Below are 27135 nucleotides of genomic sequence, written 5' to 3' on the forward strand. Positions count from 1 at the left end.
ATGAATGTTAAAGCGGCCATTATTATTGAGCCCATTAAAAGAGCTAACCCTGTTTGTCTTCTCCGAGCTAGGCTTGGCGGGCGGAAATAGACACTTTAATGTTATTGACAGGTGAGGAGGGCTTATTTCATGTCACGTGTGAAGCAAAGTGGGGTGACTAAACTGTCAGCGTCTGACAGACAGCTTGGATTAATTAAAGATATGTGGGAGTTAGATGGAGATCCGTGCATGAGATATGATCTCCAGCTGTCCAGAAGAAGTTCGGCCTGCCGCCAGAATTTTCTAAAGAGAAGCATGCATAAGAATGACAGAATATTATTGTGTCATAAGTGCAGAAATAGGGGTGACTGTGTGCAATTAAAATGCCTGACTGGCAGCAGGGATTAACCAAAAGACAAACTCATAAACGCACAAAAGTATTTCAGTGAAATCCTCACAAAATCAACTGAAATGTTAAAGAAATAGTTCGACCCAAAATGAAAAAGTTGTTCATGTTGTTCATGTTCACACTGATCTTTTCCAACAAATGTTCCCTCATGTCTGTAAAACTCCAAAAATGACAAAACGTCATAAAAGTCTATACATTTTGTGCTCTGGTGGGAAGCTTGTATTTTGTTCAGAGTAAAACGGCTATGTGCCTTTCTACAATAAATACTTTATTTATTTATTTATTTAGTCATTTAGCAGACGCTTTTATCCAAAGCGACTTACAAATGAGGACATAAGAAGCAATCAAAACCAACAAAAGAGCAACAACGTGCAAGTGCTATTACAAGTCTCAGTTAGCCTAACGCAGTACAGATAATTATTATTATTGTTATTTTTTAATAAAAAGACATAAAATACAATTAGAATAGATAGTGCTAGAGTAAGAGGGTCAAGTAAAGATGGAACAGATGAGTTTTTAGCCGTTTCTTGAAGATGGGTAAGGAATCGGCTGCTCTTTACACTGAATTATTTCTTTACACTGTGTTCAGCTGGCGCTTGGACCCACTTTCCTGTTTATCACTAAAAATGGCCAAGCAAGTGCAGACACTGACAAGATACGCGATACAGTACGAGACCAAACGTGATTTCAGCAACTCTCAATACAGCAAGATTTTTAAACTGCACTTATACAAAATGATTTATGAAGAATTTACATCATGTTTTTTATGTTTTTATTCATTTTATGAATGTTATGTAAACTTGTACTATCGTAAGTGTACAATATTTTTTTTTGTACATGCAACTTAGCTAGTTTTTGTCAGACTGTGTCTCGTGCCCATATTTGGCCTTCCTGTTCCTGTCCTTGTTCTCTGTAGTTATTAGTTCATTAGTCCCCAGCCCTGTGTTTAATTACTCCTCACCTGTTTCTGTTCTCCCTCATTGATTTCCCAGTGTTCTTAAGCCCTGTGTCTCCCATGTCCTGTACATTTACATTACATTTACATTTATGCATTTAGCAGACGCTTTTATCCAAAGCGACTTACATTGCATTCAAGTTACAGTTTTTACATTTTATCAGCTCTTGCTTTCCCTGGGAATCGAACCCATGATCTTGGCGTTGCTAGCACCATGCTCTACTATTTGAGCTACAGGAAACAAGTCAAGTAGCACTGACTTACATTAGTAGGGCTGTATTGTTTGTCAACTCCCAACAGGGCTGTATTGTTTGTCAACTCCTGTATTGTTTGTCAACTCCCTGAGTTCCACGTTCCGTGTGTTGGCTCAATAAACCTTGCTTATTGAATATTCTCTGTGTCTCCTTGCTCCCTGAGCAGCGTGACAGTTTTATTATAAATGAAAATCATATTAATTTCATTCATTTGAACAAATTTATCGTCAATAGAGTAGTGCTGTCAAACGATTAATCGTGATTAATTGCATCCATACTAGAAGTTTTTGTTTATATAATAAATGTGTGTTCTGTGTATATTTATTATGTATATATAAATACCCACACATGCATGTATATATTTCAGAAAAATATGTTTATATATTAAATAGATTTATATATAATATAAATTATATTATTATAAATATATACATGTAAATATTTTCAAAATATATACTCTGTGTGAATTTATATTTACATAATAAATATACACAGTACACACACATATATTATGTAAACAAAAACTTATTTTGTTGTCCGACACATCTGAAACTAAAAGAAAATCCAGAGTTTCCCATTTGTAATTACAACTTTGTACTGTCATTCATGTGTGTTCAACTCAATGTTTCCAACATGAATTGAATGCACCATATTTTCCAAATCTTACATTATAATTCAGTGAATGTTATTAATTCTTGCATGTTTCGACACCAAACTTGATGTGTTTAAACGTGTGATGGAGAAGATTTGGGCTGAATGAACAACTACCAAAACTTTGATCTGTTCCTCAAAGAATTTGTTTAAAAAAATAAAAATAAAAAACCTGATATTTTTGGAGTTTCACAGATGTTTGTTGTGGGTGGGGGAAAAACACCATATGGTTTTAAAAAAAGAGTGAGTAATGCCAATTTTGGGGTAACTTATTCCATTAACCTCCCTATTTTAAATTCACAGAAGCCTCAACAGTAAGTAATGCTCATTGTCTACACTACTGCAGGGGCTGAAAGCATTGAGAAAGGGTACAAATGTCAAACTATTCCATAAGTGACATTACAGTAACCAAAAATACTCCACTATACAATAGTGTTAACACCTGTTACAGCCCTAATAATGTAAGTCAGTGCTACTTGACTTAAAGAGGTTTACACTAGTGCTTGCTTTCTGAATAATCTCTCTGATGCACACCTCCATATGGTTTGCAGAGCTCTGATTGTGTGAGGACAGTTTATTCGGATGGACAGAGAAAAGGACAGCTTAGTCACAACGTGTTCTCTACAGTGCTGGAATATATTAGCTGCCATCTTCAGAGTGTTTGAAATAATTACTTACTAGGACCATCTGACACTTTCAATAAATTAAATCACCCCCTTAAGTTTTAAAGGCAAATGCATATTGCGGCCATCACTAATGTCTGGCCTGTCCCAGGAAAAAGATAATTTGCTGTAACAATGTGTTAATGCAGCCTGGTAATCAGACGCAGCAGCGCAGCACAGCTCACGGAGCATTGTGCCAATAAAGAAAACTACACAAATGAATTCAAGAATTAGCGGCCGCACATGTATCTTCACAATTAATAACTTCCACTCCATCAAGTGGTAATCTAATTATGAATTATGTATGTGTCTGCCATGAATCATTTATGCACTTTATTAGCTAAATTGGAAAATAGAATCTGGGCACATCATAATGATTTAAATTAATGTTTTCTCAATTCTGCAGAGTTTAAATTTGAGGGGAGTTACTGACCTAACACAAACTGATTTTGAGCCACATTGCTAATGGTGATAAAACAAATGTAATCATGTTTTAATAATTAGTAAATTAAGCCTTGAGAGCTTTTGTTTTCCCTGTAATGGCAATAAAACCGATTTCTCCAACAGATGCACTTGTGATACAGAAGAATCATATAAATATGATCTGCTGTATGATTACATATGTGTGCAGATGATAATGCTCAACATGCTATAAATAAATGATGGAATATGCAAAATAACCTACTAAATTCTTACTCAGTTACAGTTACTAGCTGGACTTCCATGAAAGCGAAAATGAATTGGCTTTATTTTTGTTCCATTTTTCTCAGCAAACTTTTAGGCATGGCCTAATATTTCCAATATTCTGTCCTTCATTTTATCACTGTCAACTCACTTGTTTATCACCTCAGACACAAGCAATGAGGCACTTACACACTTACACTGAAGAACTTCTAATACTCAGCCTATCCATTATTTACATACAGCACCGCTGAAGGGTCATATCATATTTTTTCTCTGAGATCTGCTGTTAGCATTTTTTTTCTTTTTTTCTCTTTTTCTTTTTTCCCACATTCTCCACAATCTCCTTTATGTTTTTGCAGCTTGCAGCGTAAATGTGGTTCTGTTACTCATTTAAACAGTGAAGTTTGTAATAATTATAAACGGCACATTCCATTTTATAAATTATGTAGTAATTTAGTAATGTAGTAACCCAGAGATCACCGTATGCTATTGCTTCATTGACACAAGGCTTGTGCGTGTGGCGTAAAATAGGCATTAGTTTCAATGAATGGTCCTTTTTTCTTCACTAGGAAGAAAGTTTTGAGTTCCAGAAAAGCTACGGTATGTTTTCACAGTACAATGAACTCTTTTATCTCAAAAGATCAAGTCTGATTTCTTCTGAGGAAGTTGCTGAATCATTTCTAGTAATTTCCTGGATATTGTATTTCCTTAATAGGTCATAATTATTACTCATCGTCACTCCCTAAACTAACGAACCATTACTCAACACGTTCTGATGAAAAATCACATGCTGCTTCTCAAGAACTGCATATTCTTGAGTTCATGGAGTTCTCTTTAGCAGGCAAATTAAACAAATTATTACGTCATTTACTCTTTCGCAGCTCTCCAGACTATCCTGTTTCCAACTGCTTGCAAACCTTTGATAGTTTTCACGCTATTTTGCTGCACTTAAAACCAGACGGGTCTAATGATTCCTCGGTAATCAAGTAAAAGTGTCAACCCAGAGGGCAGGAAGGCAGAAGGTTAGGAACGGCACTTTAATATCTCAAACCCACACACACACATACGCAGCTGTTCTTTTAAAGAGAAGGCCTGACAATTACCGCTTCATGAGGATTCATGGCCACCCCTTTCTCATTAGCTATATTAAGAAACCATCACTCCGGAGGCTAAAGAGAAATGTGATATTTCCCTCGTGTCCCCATCACTTTCCAGCAGCCTGTCGTCACTCCGACTTTGTACAGTGAGAAGTGTCATTCTGGGTGAAATATAGAGCGCTTGAGTTGAGTTGGGGGGCCGATGAGGTCTTCAAAGGCCTGCAAACACTGAGAGTTTCGCTGAAAGAAGCAGATAGGGAGGTGCTGTAACTGAGGCTTCAGCTGTCTGCAATAACTCTTGGATGAAAGGTGCATGTGGCTGTCAGATGACTAGCATCACGCGTAAATCGATACATTGACTCAATGAGTGATTAGAAAATTTGGTATTAATTGTTTGATGGTTTAAATCCAGCTTTGGCAGCTTGATGAAAGACACTAACAACCTAAATGTATAATTATATCTTAAAAGCATAAATAGTCTTTATATGAGAGCTCAAATTATAAACAGATTTAGCCTTGGCGTAATTCCCTTTGGAACGTTGGCGTTTTGAGAGGGTTGTCAACTTGGCGGATGCGGTGATGAGTAATGGGAAGTGATTTTTCTCGTTTAGAAGTGAAAGACACAATATTTCCTAAGTCCAACCTGCGAACTCAAATATGTGAGTTGACATGGGCCTTTTCTCGGCATGCAGGCCTAGGGCTACGCACACAACGTTTGTAGTTTTAGCTTTAATTAATGTGCTGAGAAGGGCAAAAACAGAAAGTCCTTATTTAACGTTCCTTATGATTTGATATCAAATGTGAGAAGTGTGCTAAGTGATGTGATGGGAGGCGGGGATGTTGAGAAGGTTTTTGAGGAGATGCAGACTGTATGCAGATGATGAAACCTCACAACAATGAGAGAAACTCAGAGCTCGGTATTAGAATATATAAGCAGGTCTGGGCCAGGTTACGTGTTTTAATTTCTAAACCTCCTCCCCATGGCAGAACTCCCCAAAGATGGTGAATAATGACGTGCCCTCATGTATTTGAATAATTCTATGTATAATGCACAACTGTAAAATGATGCATAGCTGCAATCTCTGCTATAAATTGCCTCGAAGATTAGCGAGTCTAAGATCAACAGAGTGAACAAAGCAATGCTTCTGCTTTCTGCAAATAGCAACACTCTCCATTGTTGACGCGTACAATGAGTAACTTTATTTCCAACCAGGTTCATTTAGAAGCATATGAAGGGTTTTTATTAAAAACATATTTCCCCCTGAAATGATGCTGCTACGAACCATTAAAGATGTTTTACATTTTAGAAATGTTCTTATCTTCTGTGTTAATTTTTGATGATTTATGGCTGTGAAATGATTAAAAATGTTTCTCTGATTATGTTTCTTGGGGACACTTAATTTCTAGTGATTATCGTCAATTTGATTTCGCAAACTAAACTGAGCTAGACAATGACATTCTATAATGAAATGCCTTAAATTGAAAATTGAGTGTTTAATCTTATTTTTATACATCACTGACACTCTATCCTCCAATTTGATACTGTTAAGTGCTTTGACAATCTGTATTGTTAAAAGCGCTATATAAATAAAGGTGACTTGACTTGACTTGATTAATAGTACAGGTTTCTGCGATTAATCAAGTAATCTTACTTAGAAATACAATTTGTAATCATAAATATATTTACTGAAATATTTATTGAAACCCCAAATTTAAGTATCAACATGAAGGAAGTATATTTTAAATAATATTTGTTTAATGTCATCATTTTATTTAGTACTTTTATTGTCAATACCATACCTTTGTTAAACTGACTTTCTATTTTATTTATTATATAACAATTACAGAACATAATTTTAATTTCAGTAAACTGACAACAATAACTACAGATGTTGTTTCCGGTCTCGCTCATCTGCTGTCCTGTTTGAATAAGATATGTCTGTTTAATTGTTTTTCTTTGTTTTCTTCAACGCTTATTTCAAAGTAAGTCATTTCATTTGGTGACCATCTTGGGAACACACTCAGGTAGCTATTGTCAGTCATGCAAATGCAGTTTCTGTATAACTGAATGGGGAAATAGGACTACCTAAATCTAAAAACTACTTGCCAAAGTCACACTTCAAAAACATATTTCAAATCAGCAATAAAATCTGAAATGAATGGAAAAATTTACGTTGTTGCTTATGCTGCCTTCAAGTGCACCTGGGAAACTTGTACCTCCAAGTCGAGGGTTTGTTATTATCGCACACATTCAAAAAAATGGTAAACCCAAAAACTACATCAAAATTAAAAATGATAAAAATGTCTATAACTCATTTATATATACATTACATTTACATTTAGCTGACGCTTTTATCCAAAGCGACTTACAATTGCTATATATGTCAGAGGTCGCACGCCTCTGGAGCAACTAGGGGTTAAGTGTCTTGCTCAGGGACACATTGGTGTCTCACAGTGGATTCGAACCCGGGTCTCTCACACCAACGGCATGTGTCTTATCCACTGCGCCATCACCACCCCTCTATACGTAGTTATAGCTTATACGTAGTTTGTGACTAACTTTATACCATTTGCTGAAGACTTGCTTTGCTCACTGATGTCAATATATAGTTTATAGATTAATTATATGATCTATATTATAGATCAGTGTTTCCACCATGATTAAAGTCAACACACTTTTCCCAACATCCCAACTCAACTATCATCTAGAAGCCTGAGATTCCCATTTATAAATACGAATTTTGAAAAATTGACACTTAAGACTGGTTTTGTGGTCCAGGGTCACATTTGTAAATATGAATTATTTTGGTCTTTCATGTGTTTGAAACGCATAACTATGTTATTTTCGACTCCACTTGAAGGCCACAGTACCCTCAAATAACCGTAAATGTTGTATAGTTTATGGTGATCCAGCCAGTGCACAAACTGTGCATACAAACTTTGTCAATTGGGAACTGGCTCTTTTATTTAGAAGGTAGGATGTAGAGCTGCCATAGTGAATGTACCAATTTGTCCTATCTATAGTAATATCAGTGGTTTTTCTAGAGCTCTCAGCCTCTCACCGCTCAAAAACAGCATGACACTAACCACTGGAAGTGAATAAAACCATAATCATAACCCCAGGAAGTGAAAAACAATTGCTGGATTAATAATTTGCGTTATTTTTTGTACCAAATATTAATCTCAGAAATAAACATCTTATTTGATCCAGCTCTAATACAAAAGTGTGTCCCAGTTCACATTCTTCATGTAATTCATGCACTTACATTCTATGCCATTTTAATGTTTACACTGAAAATTGCAACAAGAACAAATGCACTTTGAATACCTGGATGATGCACTTGATCAACCAGAATAACTAAGTGGGGCATGTCGGACACTTCATGCATATTATGGGTTTAAGAGGTATAAAGTTTAAATTCAGATTTAAAAAATATTTGTTAAGAACATGCAGGGCTAATGCTTTGAGTAGATTTAAAGGCACAAACCACAGCTAAAACCCAAGAGCTCAGCTTTGACATGAGCTAACCTGCATCTGGACGCTGAAAATGTGGACATGTTAAAGCTTTTCTGCCGATTCGTGGATGTATGTGTTGCTGCAACCTATATAATAGAAAGTATTTGCTTTGGAGTGTGTTTCAGTGCTGACAGCGTTATGATTGATGTATTTGTTCTCTCCGGGTCTGTCATTTTAACATATGGTACTGAGATGCCAACTGACAGTGCTCACTCAAACCCAGTTCAAAACAAATATCCTGTCTCAGTACACATGACACATCCATGCTTTTAGAAAATCACTTAGTACACCAGGAAATTATTTAGGTTGTCCCTTTCATCATTTTTTACATCGCCAGAAAGCTGGACATCATTTATTCAGATTATCAATACAGTGCTTCGAGTTGACCTAACTTAAAATACAACATATGAAGACTTTTAAATGCATATATGCTGTCAATAATGCTGCAAACAATTATGATTTCCTGCTCCATCATGACCAAAAACTTGGCAGGTAGTGACAGTCTCACCCTGCCCCTCGTCCAGGGATGTCTCTTCCTTCTGCAGGGCTGAGAGAAGGAGAACTGGGAGCCGCCACAAATTCAGACAGGAAGCCTGTCAAGCAGAAGCTGTCAGACGATGCTTTCTGATGCCATCGTCTCATCAGCTGGGCTGTCAGTCTCGCAGACTCTACTCAGCTCTGAGGAGAACTAACATGGGAAAGAGAGGAAACTAACGCATCCCCCCATATGGAGCAGGAAACAACAGACTGGCTCTCTACAGCCCCTAGAAGAGCTCAGGTTTGGATGGATGTTAGTGATCCAGCTGTCTGTTTACACACTGTCTATCTTCGACCCAGTTTTTGTACAACAGGGCCATGATAAATGTTACACATGGACATTTACACTTAAACTCATAAGCTGCAATGTAAAAAAAAAGTGGTTACCTGCCAGTGTTGCCTTTTTTTGCTGGTTTGGTGTTCAAACTGTCTAAACTTTTGCTGTTTTAACATTTAAAACATTTAAAACCTACAATATGGACATAATGGCAGCATCTAAAATGTAAAAATACTTATGAATTATTTACAGTACTGTTCAGAAATTGGGGGTTGGGTCACTTTAAAAAGTTAAGTTTTCAAAAGTCTCTTATGCTCACACCAAGGCTGCATTTATTTGATTTAAAATACAGTAAAAACAGCGATATTGCAAAATATTATTACAATTTAAAATAATATGTTTTCTTTTAGAATATTTTTTTATTTTAATGTAATTTATTTCTGTGTAACAAAGCTGAATTTTCAGCATTATTTTAGCATTCATTTTAATATGCTGATTTGTTGCACAAATTTTTTTTTTATTATTGTCATGTTTTGTTTTGAAAACAGTGCTACTTATTTTTACGAGTAGAAAGTTCAAAATATTTTTTTTTTAAACAAAATCTTTTCTTATGTCTTTACTGACACTTTTAATCAATTAAATGCATCCTTAATGAATAAAAATATAATTTATTAAAAATTCCTATAAAAATATGATTTCTTAAAAAAAAACTATAAAAACTTGATATATTCATAATATAAATGTATTTATATTTTACAATTATATTTATGTTTTTGAGCCCCTAACCCACCCCAATCTAACCACTTCTTATATTAGATATTATATAAAAAAAATTTCAGATGCACATTTTACTGACAAATGCCTAAAATTACTAATGATACACACAGTGTACATGTCACTTTACTAAGCGTATTATATTCTCCTCTGTCTATTTTGATCTAGTAGACTTTGGCGGCGGATATGAATCCACCCTTAAGCTCTATGCTAAGCACACTTGCGAATCCATTGTTGTTGTGTTTCCTTTTGTTCAGAGGCGGAGTGCTCCAAGTGCCAAGAACTTGTTTGTGCTTTGCTGTGCTGCGCTCGCCCTTGCTTGTCTATCAAGAAAACATATGGCCCCCCATATGTGGAGATGTCAAGGGGGCCTTTCAGAGCGATCATCTTCCTTTTGGTGTCTGCAGCTGACTACGAATCCCAACTCGAGTTTGCCATCCCCTTCCCTGCCTGCCATGTGGAAAACAACGTTAGCCTCTCGCACGCTTGCACGCACGCAACTCAATTTGCAACTTTCATCTGATAACACCTCTCAGAGCGCAAGAGACAAACTAGTCCGCAGAGCATGTTTAAGAGCACTTTATAAAGCGTGAACCATAAAACACAATAAACGGTAAATTGGTGCAAACAAATGTGAATTGTAATAACCTGAGGGTAAAATATGCAATCGCAGATGGAGTACTTGCCATAATGCACAGCCTCAGGCCCACAGGGGGCTGCAGCCAGATATTAATATAGTCTTATAAACATACTACAAGAATCGTGCGGCTAGTTTTATTTCCTCTCGCTGGGTTGCTAAGTGCTCAGGTAATATATTGCTTTCATAAGAGCATGCAAGCTATATTTTCCTTTCAAAAATATGTCTCAATCCTTTGGGCAGTGTGATTAAGAATAAAATACCGGCTGCATTACTTCCAAATAAATTCAGGTAATGACATAAGCAAAAAGGTTTAGCGGTGGAATTTTGTGGAGGCGTGAAGCGTCTGGCTGAGGGGATGGGCGGCACAGGCATCCATTACCGGCAGAGTGTCCCCTTGGCACCCCGGGTAATGTATTACCTTTGGATTACTCTAATATCTGTCTGATGTATGTTTGCTGAGCAAAGCAAGAGCCCATGGGTAGGTGCTGAACGACAGAACAGCTGCAGGAAGCCCGGCTCTTGAAGTCGTCCTCACAAGTGCCGGCCTCCCCCCTTCCTATCGCTGCAGCCAGAGAAAACGAAGTGCGAGGCGGATGTATCGGGCCAGAGGCGGCGGGTCCTTCGGAGCTCCTGGGACTCACTACAGCCGGCAGGCCGAGGAGCTGATAAGTCAGCCAGCCATTCGTCAGCCCAAATGAAGGCAGTAAAGTTGACTAGTGAGAACGCGGCTCAGCCTGGGGTTGGCAGACTGTTCCTCAGAGGAGCGCTGCTGTGACACTAACCCTCATAAACACATACTGTATTTGCCCCCCTCTGACATGCACACACAAATATTTATTTTTCTTGATTCTTTCAAGGAGTACAAAAGAAAAATCACACCTCTCTCGCTCGCTCTCTCTCTCACCGGCTCATGGCAAAATAATCAATGCTCTCCCAAGCGGGCTCGGCTGTGCTGACGTGCAGGAACGCGTATGCGGTGCTCGCCTAACAGATAATAAGCCAGGAACGGTCCTGTGTTTTACAGCTATCAAGACTCATCCTATTTGACATGCATTGTGGTGTTTACAAAGTCCCAGTAAAACCTCTAGCTATACTCTTAACGGTGCGCGCAGAAAACACAAGTTCTGAGGGCGTTCAGAGAGAAAAAAATCCAGCCGCGCTCTTATGCGTGTCCCATTTCTTATTCACAGCGCTATTCTCAGTGTTAACACCTGTCAGCTGACTGACTTCTTGTTCCCTATGGCTTATGAAAAAATCATGGCAATGGAGTTCAGAGTCAACAGTCCCATCAATATAAATTCACCATGGTCTTCATGGAACATTAGGCGGAATGCAGTATCCTTACAAAGGCCTCTTCGCTGCAGATATGAACGGCAATATAGAAAAAAAAGTCCTGAAAGGGTCCCTTTGAAGAATATTTTCACTCACGTGTCCTAAATAGGCCATAAAACATTTATTTCAGAGCACTGCCTGCGTCACTCTATGTGACAAATGTAATGTATTAATCCGTTCATAAACGATAACATTTGTGCCACGAGTCACTGAAAGCATTTTCTTATTGTTTCTAGTCTATATTCATTCAACTAGGGGAAGAAATTATACTTTGAGGTAGCGCAACTGAACTGAAGCATTAGCATCACCAAGCTATAAATTCTGCTTATTACTAGTTAGTAAGTTTGTTGTTAAGTTTAGATATTGGGTAGGGATGTAGAATATGTGCTTTATAAGTAGGCTACTAATAAACAGCTAATATGCTAATAATAGGCATGCGAATAAGCAAGTTAATAGTGAGAATTGGTCCCTAAGCTACTTTAAACAAACAGGTAACACCTCCTCTGTCTGCCATTGATAAACCTTCCCCAAATTTACTCCAGCTAATTTTGGGATGATTTTGTAGGGTTTTACTGGCTAGTATGGACCATTAGCATTTATGCTAATGGATAGCTTTTAGCTGATAGCTATAGAGCTGCTTCAGCATCACAATATATATTTTTTGGAGAATTTATCTAAAAATGGTTTATTTATAATTAATTCCCACAGAATATATACTGTGGCCACAAATTAAGAATTGAATCCAGTCATTTTAATAGGAATCCATTTAGAATTTCACATGAGCCCACAAACGGTTTTGCTACTTTGAGAAACAGAAAGTTTCTTGGTTTAAAAGTGACTTCTTTGTGAGCTGTTCTTCTTACATCTCTACACTATTACAAATTAGACAGTGGACCTCCTTTGCAAATGTGATTGCACCTTGATTCATTTGTGGTCACAGTTCATTAATTTGTTCCCTCGGTTTAGTTAAATCATGGCTACGTTGTACTAATTTTTCCCAAGTTTTAATTCAGTTAAATCGTGGCCACAAATTACAGAACAGATTAATAAAACAAGGTCGCAATTTACCTAAAATGAGTGAACGGATCCTTAATTTGTGGCCACGTTGTCTTGTTTTTTAAATAAACATTTTGAAATCAAACACTTAAGCTTCTAACAACAGCACACAAAGCTAACATGATGGATATGAATGTGGATGGATAAATCTTAGAAAACTAGAGAATTCCTTAAGCCTTTTCTAGCTGGAAATCAGCAGACGATCGCTCCAAAGCAGGAACTCGTCACGCAAGTGTGTCCGTGACATGACAAAGACCTGCAGTCATACTTCCTCTGAGACATGTTGGCATCCCTGCTCTGCCCTCGTCTCCTCGTCTTCTCCTCCATCTCTGCCCCAAACCCTTATCTGTGGCCTGGGGCATTTAAAGCCCACATTACACACACATACACTCGACCTGGGGAGAGCTCTCTCTGGCACTGGCTCTGTAAGCTTCAACACACACAGGCTTGATAATCGACTCAATTAAAAAGGTCCAATTGCCACAGCAAATTGATCCAAGTTATAACATTATCATTAGCACTTCAACTATGGCAATTATAGGACTTTCACAGGCAGAACCAAGAATAATGGGGAAGGAAAATGAAGTGACTTTGTACAAAAGGACATCCATTTCAGACGCACTGGGTGGTGTAAATAGCCCTGGTGTCAGCAGTATGGAGATAAAGGAATTGAAGCTTCCCTTCACATATGTTAGCGGCTTTATGCAAGGAAGCAGTTCTGTAACTGCTTGGGACAAGTGGGTGGGAGGATTTCTATTAAAATAGATATATTTTTAAAAATTTGAAAAGGAGTTTTCAAATGGGATTTTCTATTAATTGAATTAACTAATTTATTTATTTACTTGCTTGTCAAAGATATACAGTATATGATATACTACAATATGTTTTGATGAAAAAAGCAATTAATTATTTTATTCTGCAATAATGAATTTTAAAGAGACAGCAGAGACTTTTACATTGTTACAGAAGATTCTGTTTCAAATAATAATGTTGTTCTTTTTTTGAGTTTTCTCAACTTGTTGTTTTAAGTTTATACAACAAAAAGTTGAGAATCTCCTACAAAAATAAGTTGAGAGAACTCAAAAATCTGCTAAAGCTGGTTGCCTTAAAATTTTAAGTTGGCTCAACTTTGATTTTTTTTACAGTGTAACACAGTTCTTTTTAAACTATTGTGCCATTATTACAGTTTCATTCTGCTTAAGAAAGATGTGTCAGAAATGAAAAGAATAATAATAATAAAATTGTAATAATTTTATTATAAAAAACAATCAATTCTTTTAAGTAAATAAACACTCAGATCACTCACACACACACACACACACACACACACACACACACACAAGACCTGAACTGAACATCTGTATGCATTTAACAATAATAATGCTATCTACCAAATGCTAGATCCACAAACAGACAATTTTGCAGAGCATTTTGTAATAGGTAGATAACTGATTAGTAGTTATCGGTCATTTTCTATACATGGATGCAGGGAGTCTACATTTTTAATGGTTAACAAAATATATCTTGCAAGCATTTAAGTCTGAATGGCCCCATGATGTTGCTCTGAAAAGGTCAATAATGTAATAAGAGATTCAACATTTCTTGCATAGTCCTGACTACTGCTGCCTACAAGTAAAAAACACATAAACAACACCCCTTTAAAAGCTGGAGATCTCAGCACTGTTTAATATTCAGGTGAAGAAGGTTTTCTTGCAGTGTGTGTGTGTGTGTGTGTGTGTACATGTAGCACTATAGAGGCCTGACTTGCTCAGACAGGGAGATGTCAGCAGCGAGTGATATAAGACTGAGCTCCACAGCAGCCTCGCTCTGCCATACAGAGGAGCCGACAGCCTGGAAAGACGAGCCGTCCTCAAATCCGAAGGCTCTCTCACTAATTGTTTCTGAAAAAATGACATTTGTCTTTTTTGCACCTTGCTTCAGGTGTCAGTGCCATTCACATTAGAGGGCTTGCGATGGTGCGATTGCCCTACAGCAGTTTGTTTGATGTTTTGAGGACTGTCATTTCCACGTGCAACTCCATAGAAATGGAAATCTGTATTTATTTACATGCAAGGTTAATAAAAAAAAGATGCCTAAGTGATTTGAAAGTCAAACAACTGCACCTGCCACTCTAGCATAATTTTATGCAGACCAGGTTTGGCACATTGTTACAATGGAGAAGAGATACAAAGGTAGAATAAAATAATTGCACCAACTTATATCTGATATACATATGTCCTCATCCTGACTCTTATCTGCTGGTATTCAGTTGGATTCTTTGCTTAAAAGCTTTACTTCTATTCTAGTTACCTTAAACATTAAATACATATAAAAGCATAATCAAAAACAGACAACAAAACTATAGCTATGACCTTGGGTTATATAAATAACATGCAGTAACCTTGTACTGCGGCTTCAGGGGTTCATCACAGATATTTCAAATCAAAACTAATAATAATAATAATAATAATGTTAAAATAAAATAAAAAAACATCTATTACTTGGGATATAAGAAGAAGAGGAATAAGAAAAAGAGGAATGTTATTATTACTGATATTATACAATTATAACATTTATCATTATTAATATTAACTTTAGTAATACGTGTTTTTTGCTTTCATAAAACTACTACTACTAATAATAATAATGTTACAAAACAAATGTAAAACAAATTTCCCACATCTAATTACTTAAGAAATAATAATAATAATAATAATAATAATAATAATGTTAAAATAAACTGTAAAAGAAATTCCCACATCTAATTACCTGGGAAATAATAATAATAACGTTATTATTGTTGTTATTATTATTATATAATTATAACATTCATTTCTAATTATTAATATCAGAAAAACATTTGTAATGCCCTTTTTTTTCTTTCATAAACTCGCCTTTAGCTCTGAGACAAATTTGTCTTTTTGATCACTACATTATAGTTTTTTATACTGTTTCTCTTCAGCCAAGCAATGGCAAACTGCAGTCTAAATGTGGCATTATGTAGACAACACTGCCACTTGCTGCAACAAAGCAAGTACCGCATTCTCTGCTTCCAGAAATAATAAACAATATACTAAAACCAGCATGTATATAGTGTATATACAGTATAACGTGTTTTATATATATATATATATATATAAATAAATAAAACTATACAGTAGCAGTAAATAATGTTTGTGTGTGTATATGTGTATGTATATATATATATATATATATATATATATATATATATATATGTATATATATATGTATACTACTGTGTATATTTTTTATTTATGATATCAGTTTATTGTTGGTCTGAACAAGTTCTATAATTTTACTGCACACTAATTAAAAAAAAAAGATTTTTGTCTATATTAGGCAGACAGTTTTAAATGCAAATGAGAAGACAGTTGCAACAGCTTCTTTGTAATAGTAATGCACTTTTAAAAATACAACTATATTTATTTGCTACATTTGAAGAAAACAAAGGAGCAACCTCTTGAATTATTTTGTTTCATATTAGCGGTTTCGTATGTATTTTCCTTTCTTCTTTCAGGAGCGGAGGGCTTTTATTCTTGTATTGCTTATGCGAGTCCTCTGAGAGGGTTTGTGAGCATATATCAAGGTGATGCACTGACAGCCAAAGGAAGAGCAAATACAATCAGGGCCGGGAACAGGAAGAGAAGCACTCTCCACAGATGGCAAGATTCATCCTTTCAGTCCTTAAACAGACACCGAGAGCAGTCGAGGGACCGGGCCCTGTCTGTAGATTGTGTCGAAGAACAGTGGGTACTTGGCACAAGTAGCAGCAACAATTAGCGTCACATAAGCTTCACGGAGGAATGGGAGAAGAGGATACGAGAACACGGCGTCTGATTTTCAGCCAGCGGACTTGAACTGTTATTTACAGGCATCTCTTCTTGTCATTAAACACAGCAAGAGCAAGATTCAAAGACAGCGGTAGTCATGCCCCATATTTCACTGCTGATGACTTATGTGTGGGCAGGGAGATTTGTTTTCATCCGTGCATACCTAATTAACGAATCGACAGAGGAAGTAGGCCTCTCCTTTGAGAACGCCCCATCCACCCAGTCTCTGATACTGGGATTGCGTTCTTCTTAGCATTGTGCTCTGGTTCTCTCATTGTGTAACACACACACACAGACAAATGTGCCATTTGAAATGCCAGTAATGAGATGAAGTAAACAATTTTCCCATATGACACACTTACACTTTCAGTTCATTACTGTGTGTGGGAGGCAATGTTCCAGGGGCAACGTGTATGCCTATTACTACAAAGACTGGCAATTAAAACACATTTCATTAAGTTGGGCAATATTGAAATGAACACTCTCTGAACTACACAACAGGGTCTTGCTCAAACAAGCCCATACACACAATAAGATACACACTCTTATGCTCTTGCTTCATCGAAGGTTTGCATAGACACTCTGTCATCCACTAGAGAGCAGTATACATATTAAAAACAGCTGCTAAAAACTGTTAAAACATTTACTTTTATTAAGGGTTATTAGGTAGCTATATAAGTAAAACCAAAAAAATGTTACTTGAAATAACATAAATGTTAGCTGAAATGAAATAAATTAGTTTACAAGAAATATATATATTTAACCAAAAGTAAAATGGAAATGGAAAATATACAAATAAAAACAAATAATATCTCAGTGATACTAAAATACAACTTCTTTTACTTTAATCACTTTTGGGTCATGGTTTATAAAATAAATAAATATAATAATAAAATAAATATTATTTTAATAATATTTTTATTTAATAATAAAATCAAATCAAATAATAAAACTTAAGTATGTTGAGTGTCATCTGACATCTGTTGTTGAGAGAACATATGTCGACACATTGTATAAAAAACTTTTTTCAAAGTTGCACATAAAACAAAAGTGACTGAAGAACATTTTACAACAACTGCTTTTCTTTGTAATTGTTTTTTAATATTTACAAGCAATTCCTGAGTGAAAATTGCTATTTGTACACAGTTGTGTATTGATTACCTATTTGGCAAAATCATAAGATGCGTGTTAAAGCAAGGTCCGTGCTGATTAATTATTCATTAACTTAACAAAAATTCATGATAATCAATAGATTCTTGGCAAATATAGAAATTTATTGTGTAATTTACCATTCATAAAGGTACAATGTTTGAAACAGCAACTAGAATATACAGTAAATGAGAAGAGTAGGCTACTGTGCCTCTGAAATGTGTATTGGAAATAAATTTAAACCAGCCTGAAAGCCTCTTGAAAGGTCTCAAAATCACAGCTCTTTGCAAATTATACATTCTCCCCAATTTTCTGGAAATATAGATTGTATCAAGCTTTCTATTCAGGGTATTATCATGCTTTTCCTAATGGCCATTGAACAAAAGTACTTGTAAAGTAAACTTTGATCAAATCAATATCATGCAAAAAGCAGCCTCATCTCTTTTTATCTGAGGGGGCCAAACAAACAAAACTTGGACTTTCCACATCAGTCTAAATAAAAGCCTCACTTGCATACATCACAATTTCACTTGTCTCTTGTTTATATTGATTCTGGCTCCTGACATTAAGATGCTTTGTACCATTAGCCTCTTCTTGGCATTAACAGGTAGGTTTATGTCTGCTTTCATTATGACTAATTATGTGAAATATTCAGTAGCAGTAATTTGACTTCTAAATACAAATGCATTCAAATATATTGCTTGATAAATGCAGTACTTGACATTTTAGGGTGTTTTTGGCCTGAAGGTAACATTGCTCTCATTGGTTAAAGTAAATTGGGTGCCTAGAAGTTGTATAAAGACACATTTTTATAGGCATTTACTGTTATGGTTATGAGTGTTATAATAAGCTGAGATTTTGCAGCAGGTAAATGCCACCCTGATAAACCAGCTCTGTATAATAATACTGTTGTCTCTCCAATTCTGAAATTATGAATGCTTTCATTTCCCCAGCAGTGGTTTAAGTAATATCTGTTCACTTTATGCGTAGGACTCTGCCAGTCTGCTCTTATCAGCAAGAGTCACAAAGGAGATGATCCTCTGCTGCAGTATGTGGTCAATAACTCTCTGAGGGAGCACCCAGTGCTGACTAAACTACGACTGGTGCGTAAAAAAAAAAATCACCTTTTGTGCCACCAGACATAATAAAATAAAATCATAATGTAAAATAAAATTTAAAAAAAATATCAAAAGTCTGAAACCACTGTAAACATGCTTCTGCTTTGCATTCTCTATCAATCCTTGTATTATGTTCGTATTCTGGGTACGATTTTATTTTGTGGGTCAAACTGAACCTTATTAGATTCAATACAATTCACTAAAAATCACACTATGGTGGGGGAAAAAATCTGGAAAAAACAGTAGTAAACCTTTAACATTAATACTTCTCAATCTTGAATATTAAATATTTCTATTTATATAGCCTACCATACATGTCCTTTTTCTTCAAAACCCTAAAATTCTCTGTATTTCTAGGTTTAATTTTTTTAAGAGACTTTCAAACATTACCTTAAAGGGGACTTATTATGCCCCTTTTTACAAGATTTAATATAAGTCTCAGGTGTCCCCAGAATGTGTCTGTGAAGTTTCAGCTCATTTATGACAATTTATGATGTCATTTTGAAAATGCCTATTTTGAGTGGAAGCAGAAACATGCTGTTTTTGTGCATCCCGCTTTAAATGCAAATGAGCTGCTGCTACCCGCCCCCTTTTCCAGAATAGGGCTGTGGCTTCACAGCTCATACCTCAGATACTCTGCTAAAAAACGCGTTTGGTTTTGATTGTTGTGTCTATAGCACTGAAATCGTGCACGTGTCTCACTCAGGGCAGTGTCCATCAACAGTTGTGGACGGGGCCTGTAAACTATGACATCACTTTTTTACAGATTCTGCAAACAGCTTGTTCTGAGAAACTGTGTACGATTTATGGGGATTAAAAAAAAGGAACAGGTGGATTTTTATCATTATAGGGTGGTTGTGTACTGTGACGAGTTGGCAGCCTCCCCCTTATTATCATCACCACCCCGTCCCTTATTCGTCGCCCTTCACCAGGCTCCCAATGGGAGTGGGTGTGTGAGAGAGGAGGGGTACTGAAACAGCTAGGGCTGGCGGCGTGTGATGAGGTGCACCTGAACCGAATAGAGCCTCATCACTGCCACTGTTTAAATGCCAAGCGCGCCCGAGAGACCGGTCTCTTCCCCGTGCATGCACGCTGGTGTCCTCGTGGGTCCAGGAGGGGAGAGTAGAGGGACTTCCGTGCCGCCAGGGACGTGAGCCGTCAGACCCGCGGTCCGGACGAAACTGCACCCGTGATACGGCCGTCGGACCAGGATGCCGGGCCGACCAGTCCCGTCGAGTGCTGTGGGCCAAGAGGTAGACGAAGCCGCTGAAGAAGCCACTGCCCCTCGCACCTCGGACCTCAGAGGGGAGCACGTGCGGCCGCCAGACTCCGCCCCTTACCTGGACCCTTCCTTCCAGAACACTGCCCCTCCTTCACAAATCCCGCAGCACGTCGAGGACACCAGATCCCCTGTTTATTGCGGACACTTTATCGCCTTTGGACACTTTATTTTATTATTTCTGTTCAATAAAAGCCTCTCCGAGGCCTGACACCACACCCACTGTGTCTGTCGTTTGCTCTTCCCGCCACAGTACACACACTGCCAACACATATTTATGTTAAAACAACAAATTAATTTTGCATATTAGGTGAGTCTTAATTGGTTAATGTGTAGTTTCACACACTAACACTAGAGGTCAGTAGGTGGAAATCGTATTTTGTTTTCACCTGCACTATATTTCTGATTCAAGAGAACTATGGAGGATTCCAAAAACCTGATGATGGTGGCAGCTGAGCAGGCTCAGTTTATGGCTAATCTCGCAAAACTCATAGAAGCCAATAAAACTATTGAGATTGGTGAGTGAAAGCAACATAATTCTTGAAAATCACGTGTTTACTTTTCACTGCTTACCTGTAAAACATACATTTTGCATCTGTCTTAGGTATGTACACAGGATACAACACCTTAAGTCTGGCTCTGGTAGTTCCTGAGAATGGACTCGTGGTGGCCTGTGAAATTAATGAGGAATATGTGAAAATAGGCAAGCCATTTTTTACTGAGGTAAACCATAGTAAAACGTACAGTAGTATTCTGTACATTTTAATACAGAGGAAGTAATTTGTTTTATTAGGACACAACACTGCTTTAGTCAACTGTATCTGTTAAGTTGCTTCTCCGCATACACCTACACGTCTCAATTTCAATATTGATTACTGCCTGCCACTGCAAGCTCACAGTCATCAGTATAAAGCCCAGCTGACCAGTAGAGACTGAAGGCAGAGATGCAGAAATGTCCATCAGACTCTACACTGATTGCTGATGGAGACAGATGTGAATGTACACCTGGGTGCTGATAACTGCAGAAAGTTGAACATCAAAGTGCTTTATCTACAATTTTCTCTTTTATCATATACTTTTATAATATGACATTAAAATTGCACCCTATATATCTGGGCAAAGCAAAGACGAAAATGGTTCATTGCTCACTAGGGATTTAAAATGTAAAATTAGAACAAATAACGCCAAACTTTTTTTGTTTTAGGCTGGAGTAGAGGATAAAATAGATATTCGCATTAAACCTGCAGTTGAAACCTTGGGTAAAGATGAAGTACAATTGCAGTACATAATTTTTATTTATTTATTCATTTCAAGTAAAGCTATAAAGAAATCATCCTTGTGTCTTTACAGATGAACTCCTAACTGCTGGTGAAGCTGGAACATATGACTTTGTGTTCATTGACGCTGACAAAATTAATTACGAAACATACTATGAAAAGTCACTCCAGCTTGTTCGAAAGGGTGGCATTGTGGCTATTGATAATGTAAGTATTCAGTACAGTCTATTTAGTTTGCTTTGAAACAAACCCATTTGTAAATACATACACTTTCAAATAAAAAGGTACAAAAGATGTCACTGGGCGGAGGTCAAAAGGTACACACTACAAAGATGTACAAATCTTTTGTACCTTTCTTTTCTGAGAGGGTACTATGGGTGCACAACTAGGTTTTACAGATTCATTTAAATGGCCTTACAAATATAGTGATGAATATATCAAATATATTCCCACATTTCTTATTCATCTGTGAGTAAGCTGGTGTCTCTCTGCTCTTCAGGTCCTCTGGGGTGGACGGGTCATCAACCCAGCTGAAGATGACCTTTCCTCACAGACCATAGACAAACTGAACAAGAAGCTACACAAAGATGATCGGATCGATCTCAGTATGCTCACGGTTGGAGATGGCCTGACACTGGCTATCAAAAGATAGCCTAATTTTGATTATTAAACAATAAATAAAATCATCTAAATAAAGACTTACATTATGAAAATATTTTTTTTAATCTACTTTTCAGAATAAATAACTGGTGTCTGGTGCTCATGAGAAAAATATGGCCTGTGGCCAATAAAACTATGAATATATTTTATAAAGCTAAAAAAAATAAACATTGCAGCAAAAGCTGTACATGTCATTATTATTAAAAAATATATATTTTTGCCAGTTTATTCAGTATTTTGCCAACTTTAAAGGAGTGCGGCGTCATAAAGTTTCGCCACTAGATGGAGTCATTACTCTTCAGGTTCAAGTTATTTGTCCTAAATGCAAACATCTATTGACTTGTTAGTGAGCTATTTACTCATCTGCTTGCAATTTATTAGCTGCAAGTACTGTGTGCCTCAATTATTTGTAATTTTCCTCATTATTGTTTGCACATTACTAAAGTCACATCTATCACATTTAAAGTCACGAATCTATACACTTGAAACTTTTCCTTTTGTCGTTGACATTAATTTTACATATCGCTCATCTAATCTAGAATTGTTCATTGGTATGCATAAACAATAGAAGAAGCCTATTACATTTTACTGGGTTGTTGACTCTACACTCTTAGTTTCGTTTATCGTTAATCAGAGCAATATGTGGAAAGTGAAACTTAACTCGTTATTGTCCCAAAATAAGTAACCTACCATACCCTATAAAACCACCCCCAGCGACTATATTCAACCAGCCATCGTTTGGATGAGGAACCAAAGTTGTAGAAGGTAAGACTTTGTATCTGTTTAATGTAATTAATAATTCTGGTTACCCTTTATTTTAAGGTGTCCTTGTTACAGTGTAACTATACATGCAAGTACTGAGTAATAACTCATTAGTACTAACTACTAACTACATGTAATTAACTACATGCGCTTACTATATGGTTAGGGTTTAGCTTAGGTTTACTTGCATGTAATTGTGCATAATTTATAGTTATTATAATAGTAATTACATGTAACTTGTAACAAGAGCACCTTAAAATTAAGTGTTACCTAATTATATTAATAAGTAAATAAAATAAGCCATTAAAAAGATACTGTATTACAATTACTAAAATAAATAAAATACTATTTAAGAAAGCACTTTATGGAAATTATATTTTACTGGTTATTTAATGTTAGATTCTGTAAGTCCTATTGAAAATAAGTTAGATAGACAGTCAGATATACTGTACTGTACAGATTCAAGGAAATTGAGAAAGAAAAGCTGCAAGTGTGTAAACATTTCCATCTATTTTGCATTTTTAACAATACAGGAATGTCTGAGGACAAGCTTAAACTGTTGTCGTGCCACTTTACTTGGGACTTGCAAAAGGAGGATGCTGACCTTAATTTTCTCAAAGTGAAAATTCGTGAAAGACTGGCAGTGAATTGCGAGTATGAAGGAAACCTGAAACAAAGAGAATTAAATTTTTTGGCCTTTATTAAACATTTACAAGGATTTGACGATGAGGCACTTAAGACCCTTCAACTAGCAAAGAAGGAACATCCGGATGATGACAGCAATGTGATTGTGACGTATGGAAACTTGGCCTGGGTGCACAGTCTCATGGGCAATGTGACTGAGGCTGAGACGTACATAGAGAAAGTGAATGAAATCCTTAGAGCTTTCCCTGCTCCAACTCCAGCAGAGCTTCACAGAGCAGTTCAAAGCGAAAAAGCCTGGTCGCTTCTCAAGTTTTCTAGAAAGACCTACATCAGGGCCAAGGAGAGTTTCCTTGAAGCTTTACAGAAAGAGCCGGATGATAAGGAATGGAACACAGGCTTTGCTTTTTCTCTGTTCCGTCTGGAGGGACTGAAGATTGGTCAATACAAGCGTGTACGGTTAGAAGAGTCTCCTGCTGTGCTCCAGCTGAAGAAAGCTCTGAGCCTGGACCCAGACAATGCAATGATCCATGTGTATCTGGGGCTTAAGTGCTACAAGAACACAAAGACTGTAAATAACGCAGAGGCATGGCAGTACATGACGCAAGCGATCGCGATGGCTCCAGATAACCTCAGCATTGTTTTGCATGTTGCAAAGTTCATGAAGAAAGAGCAGTGTTATGACAAGTCCCTGAAAGTGTTGCTGAAAATGCTGAAGATAGCACCAGACTCGTCATGTTTACATCATGAGATTGCCAACAACTACCGCTGGAAAGCCATGCAGATGAATGACATACACAATCCGGAGCTGCTGGACCTCTGCATTCAGCATTTAGAGAAGGGTGCCAGTTTAAACCCAGGCTACATATACCCACAGCTGGAGTTAGCGCAGAGGTATGCAGAACGAAAGCAGACGGCTAAAGCAGAGCAGAAATTCACTGAGCTGTTTGCCCTTCCTGACCTGAGGCCAGCTGACCGTCAAGCCTGGCATCGCATGTATGGGGATTTCAAACAGTACAGGTGGGGCTCAGAGAAAACTGCGGTTGAGCATTACAAGCAAGGAATGTTGCTGGGGCGAGTGTCCACCGAATGGATCACATGCAGAAACAGACTGAGAAAAATCCTTCAGAATGACAGGCGGGACACATATGAGATCCGGACATTCTTTCATTCCTTTAGAACAGAGAACAACGACGATTAAGAGAGAATAATTAAAACTCTGTTCAAGTTCCAGTCGTAACCTTCACTCATGTAATGAACTTCGCAATAGTTCTACTTTTTCCTTTTTGTTCCACTGAGTGTTATAGTTAAATATACTATTACAAATTATTTTAATATAATTGGTTTTCCAAATGTTTATTATAAACATTGTAACATAATGTCGTTTTTTTTGTCTTTTCAAGTGTATTTTATCACTTAAACCTGTACTGATTTACTAAAATTACAGATTTTCACATGCAGTTTTTCATGATGAGATTTATTTTTCTTTATGCCACTTTATGATTCACTGCTGAATGCATGTGTCTGAACTGAAGGAAATATTGAACATTATCAGTGGTTTTAGTTGTTCAAACAGCTGAAATAGAATTATGTTGATAAATTAACATGACACCTGGTCGGAGTGCAGCATCTTTATTTCAGTGGAACTAAGCATTAACTTGTTTACTTTATAGTTTTGTTTAAAACAGACATGCACCTGTAGATCAGTACAAGCTGGGTGAATACAAGCTAATTTGCTAGTATTCAGATTTCTTTTAGTCATTTAGCTGCAGGAATTTAGCTTTATCTGGAGTTCAAAAAACACACACAAAACGTTTATGGTATTTTACGTTCTCAGGCATTAATAATAATAAAAATAAATAAATCTATTGAATCTATGGAAACTAGTGTTTGTTTTCCTCATCAGTAAGCAGAGTCTCCTTTCTATATCTATTCCAGTTAATGCTGCTGTCATTAAAGCAAAAAGGGGAATGACAAATATGCTAAATATAAGCAAATACTAATGGTGTCAGACTATATAAATAATGTGTTATACAGTAAATTTAAAGTGCATATTTAGATGCACTCACATTGGAAGGCAGACGTGTGGTGTGTATGTTGTTACTGGCTGCTCATGTAGACGCTGTGCTGTTGGATTGGATCCAGCTCACAGTGACCGCTCAGCATGACTGAAAGTGTAGAGCTGACTTGCGCTTTTCTCCAGCACAAACGTGTACATTTTAGCTTGAAGAATGTTGCTACTTCAGTAAAATATCTGCAAATCTGACAATATGAGGAAACGGTAATGTTGTTAAATAATAACACCAATATAGATTAAAAGCTGTCACAGTTCTGCTGAAAATCACATACCATACACTATATAACATTTTCCTGAGCTTGCAGGGATATAATATAGATTTTTAAACCATGACAACAATACCTTAGCAAACAATAGTATATCTCCAAAAATTATAAGAAAACAAATTTAAAAGGAACATATACATGAAGTTTTTAAACACTCTAATTCCAGATTTACACTGCATATGATACTGTTTACTGCTGCTCAGAGGTGGCATAAATCCATTTACACAGCAATGATAACCATATACTTTGACATTAGGGGCTGAGGCGGGTCAGAGCAGGCATAATTTAGTCTGGCTTATGCAACATTGTGTCTTTACACAGAGTTTTGAGCAGGCACAGCCTTAACTAAGATGCCTTAACAGACAAATTGCCATTTCAAGCTACAGTATACATTTTTAATATAAGTTTAGTGTAACACTTAAGTTTAGAGACCAATTCTCTTAAAGTTGCTTATCAGCATGCGTATTACTGGCTGTTTATTATAAAGCACATATTAATTCCTTATTTTACATGACCACATTTTAGATCCTTTAATCCTACCACATAACTATTAATAAGTATCAAGTTTATTGAGGCAAAAGACATAGCTAATAGTTAGTTAACTGTGAGAAATGTTCACCAGACTTAAGTGTGACCAAGTTGAGGTATTAGTAGCTATGTCTTTTTAAATATAAAAGGACTTTACGGTTCATTTAGCCATTTATAACTTTGTGCTGATAAGGTCCTGACGCTACAAGGTGTTTGACATAATATAATGCTGATGTTTCTGTACACAGGGTTGACAGATGGTCCTCTTCTGATAATATGATTTTGTATGATTTGGGAAAAAAAGAGACATTTGCTTGTGTTTGAGTCGTTCAATCCCTGAAAGGGAGGATGATGATTTAATTATATTTTTATATAGCCTAATTATAACTTACATTATTTTAATAAGGTGGAGTTATACTGAGGAAATTTGTGATAGCCTATGTAAAAACAAAAAACTAACTATAAAAGTTAATAACTTTATTACTAGTACTTAACTAATTACGTTATTACTTTATTATTATAAAAAGTAATATTTACATAAATAATTACGGTTTTTTTTCTAAATTTCTGAATTTGCTAATGAAATATATGGCATAAAGGGTGCATTTTCTGTACATTTTACAACACATGTATTCTAGCTTCGCTAACGTACTGAATAAAATATTTTAAGGCAGAGCATGAAGTTCATGTGACGTCACGTCA

The 27135-nt window shown here is 36.5% G+C and overlaps 2 protein-coding genes across 2 annotated transcripts; both read left to right on the forward strand.

Annotated features, from left to right (window-relative positions):
• The first annotated feature begins 18315 nt into the window (after positions 1 to 18315).
• Positions 18316 to 22211, forward strand: LOC306884559 (catechol O-methyltransferase domain-containing protein 1-like). Its single transcript, XM_079440520.1, has 7 exons — positions 18316 to 18431; positions 18815 to 18927; positions 20634 to 20739; positions 20826 to 20944; positions 21426 to 21480; positions 21572 to 21705; positions 21998 to 22211. Exons 1-7 carry the CDS (start codon positions 18395 to 18397, stop codon positions 22148 to 22150), a joined length of 717 nt encoding a protein of 238 aa, XP_079296646.1. The 5' UTR covers positions 18316 to 18394; the 3' UTR covers positions 22151 to 22211.
• Positions 22212 to 22789: 578 nt separating this feature from the next.
• On the forward strand, positions 22790 to 25438 carry LOC306884558 (interferon-induced protein with tetratricopeptide repeats 1-like). The gene is made up of 2 exons (XM_079440519.1): positions 22790 to 22923; positions 23454 to 25438. The coding sequence occupies exon 2, from the start codon at positions 23456 to 23458 to the stop codon at positions 24761 to 24763; it is 1308 nt and encodes a 435-aa protein (XP_079296645.1). The 5' UTR covers positions 22790 to 22923; positions 23454 to 23455; the 3' UTR covers positions 24764 to 25438.
• The last annotated feature ends 1697 nt before the right edge of the window (positions 25439 to 27135 follow it).

This window comes from Barbus barbus, assembly GCF_936440315.1.
Source record: "Barbus barbus genome assembly, chromosome: 18".
Classification (NCBI taxonomy): Eukaryota; Metazoa; Chordata; class Actinopteri; order Cypriniformes; family Cyprinidae; genus Barbus; species Barbus barbus.

Coding starts and splice junctions, on each gene's coding strand:
- LOC306884559 (XM_079440520.1), top strand. CDS start 18,395: ATGCTTTGTACCATTAGCCTCTTCTTGGCATTAACAG. Junction 18,432..18,814: donor CCTCTTCTTGGCATTAACAG/GTAGGTTTATGT, acceptor CTTTATGCGTAG/GACTCTGCCAGTCTGCTCTT. Junction 21,706..21,997: donor GCATTGTGGCTATTGATAAT/GTAAGTATTCAG, acceptor TCTGCTCTTCAG/GTCCTCTGGGGTGGACGGGT.
- LOC306884558 (XM_079440519.1), top strand. CDS start 23,456: ATGTCTGAGGACAAGCTTAAACTGTTGTCGTGCCACTTTACTTGGGAC.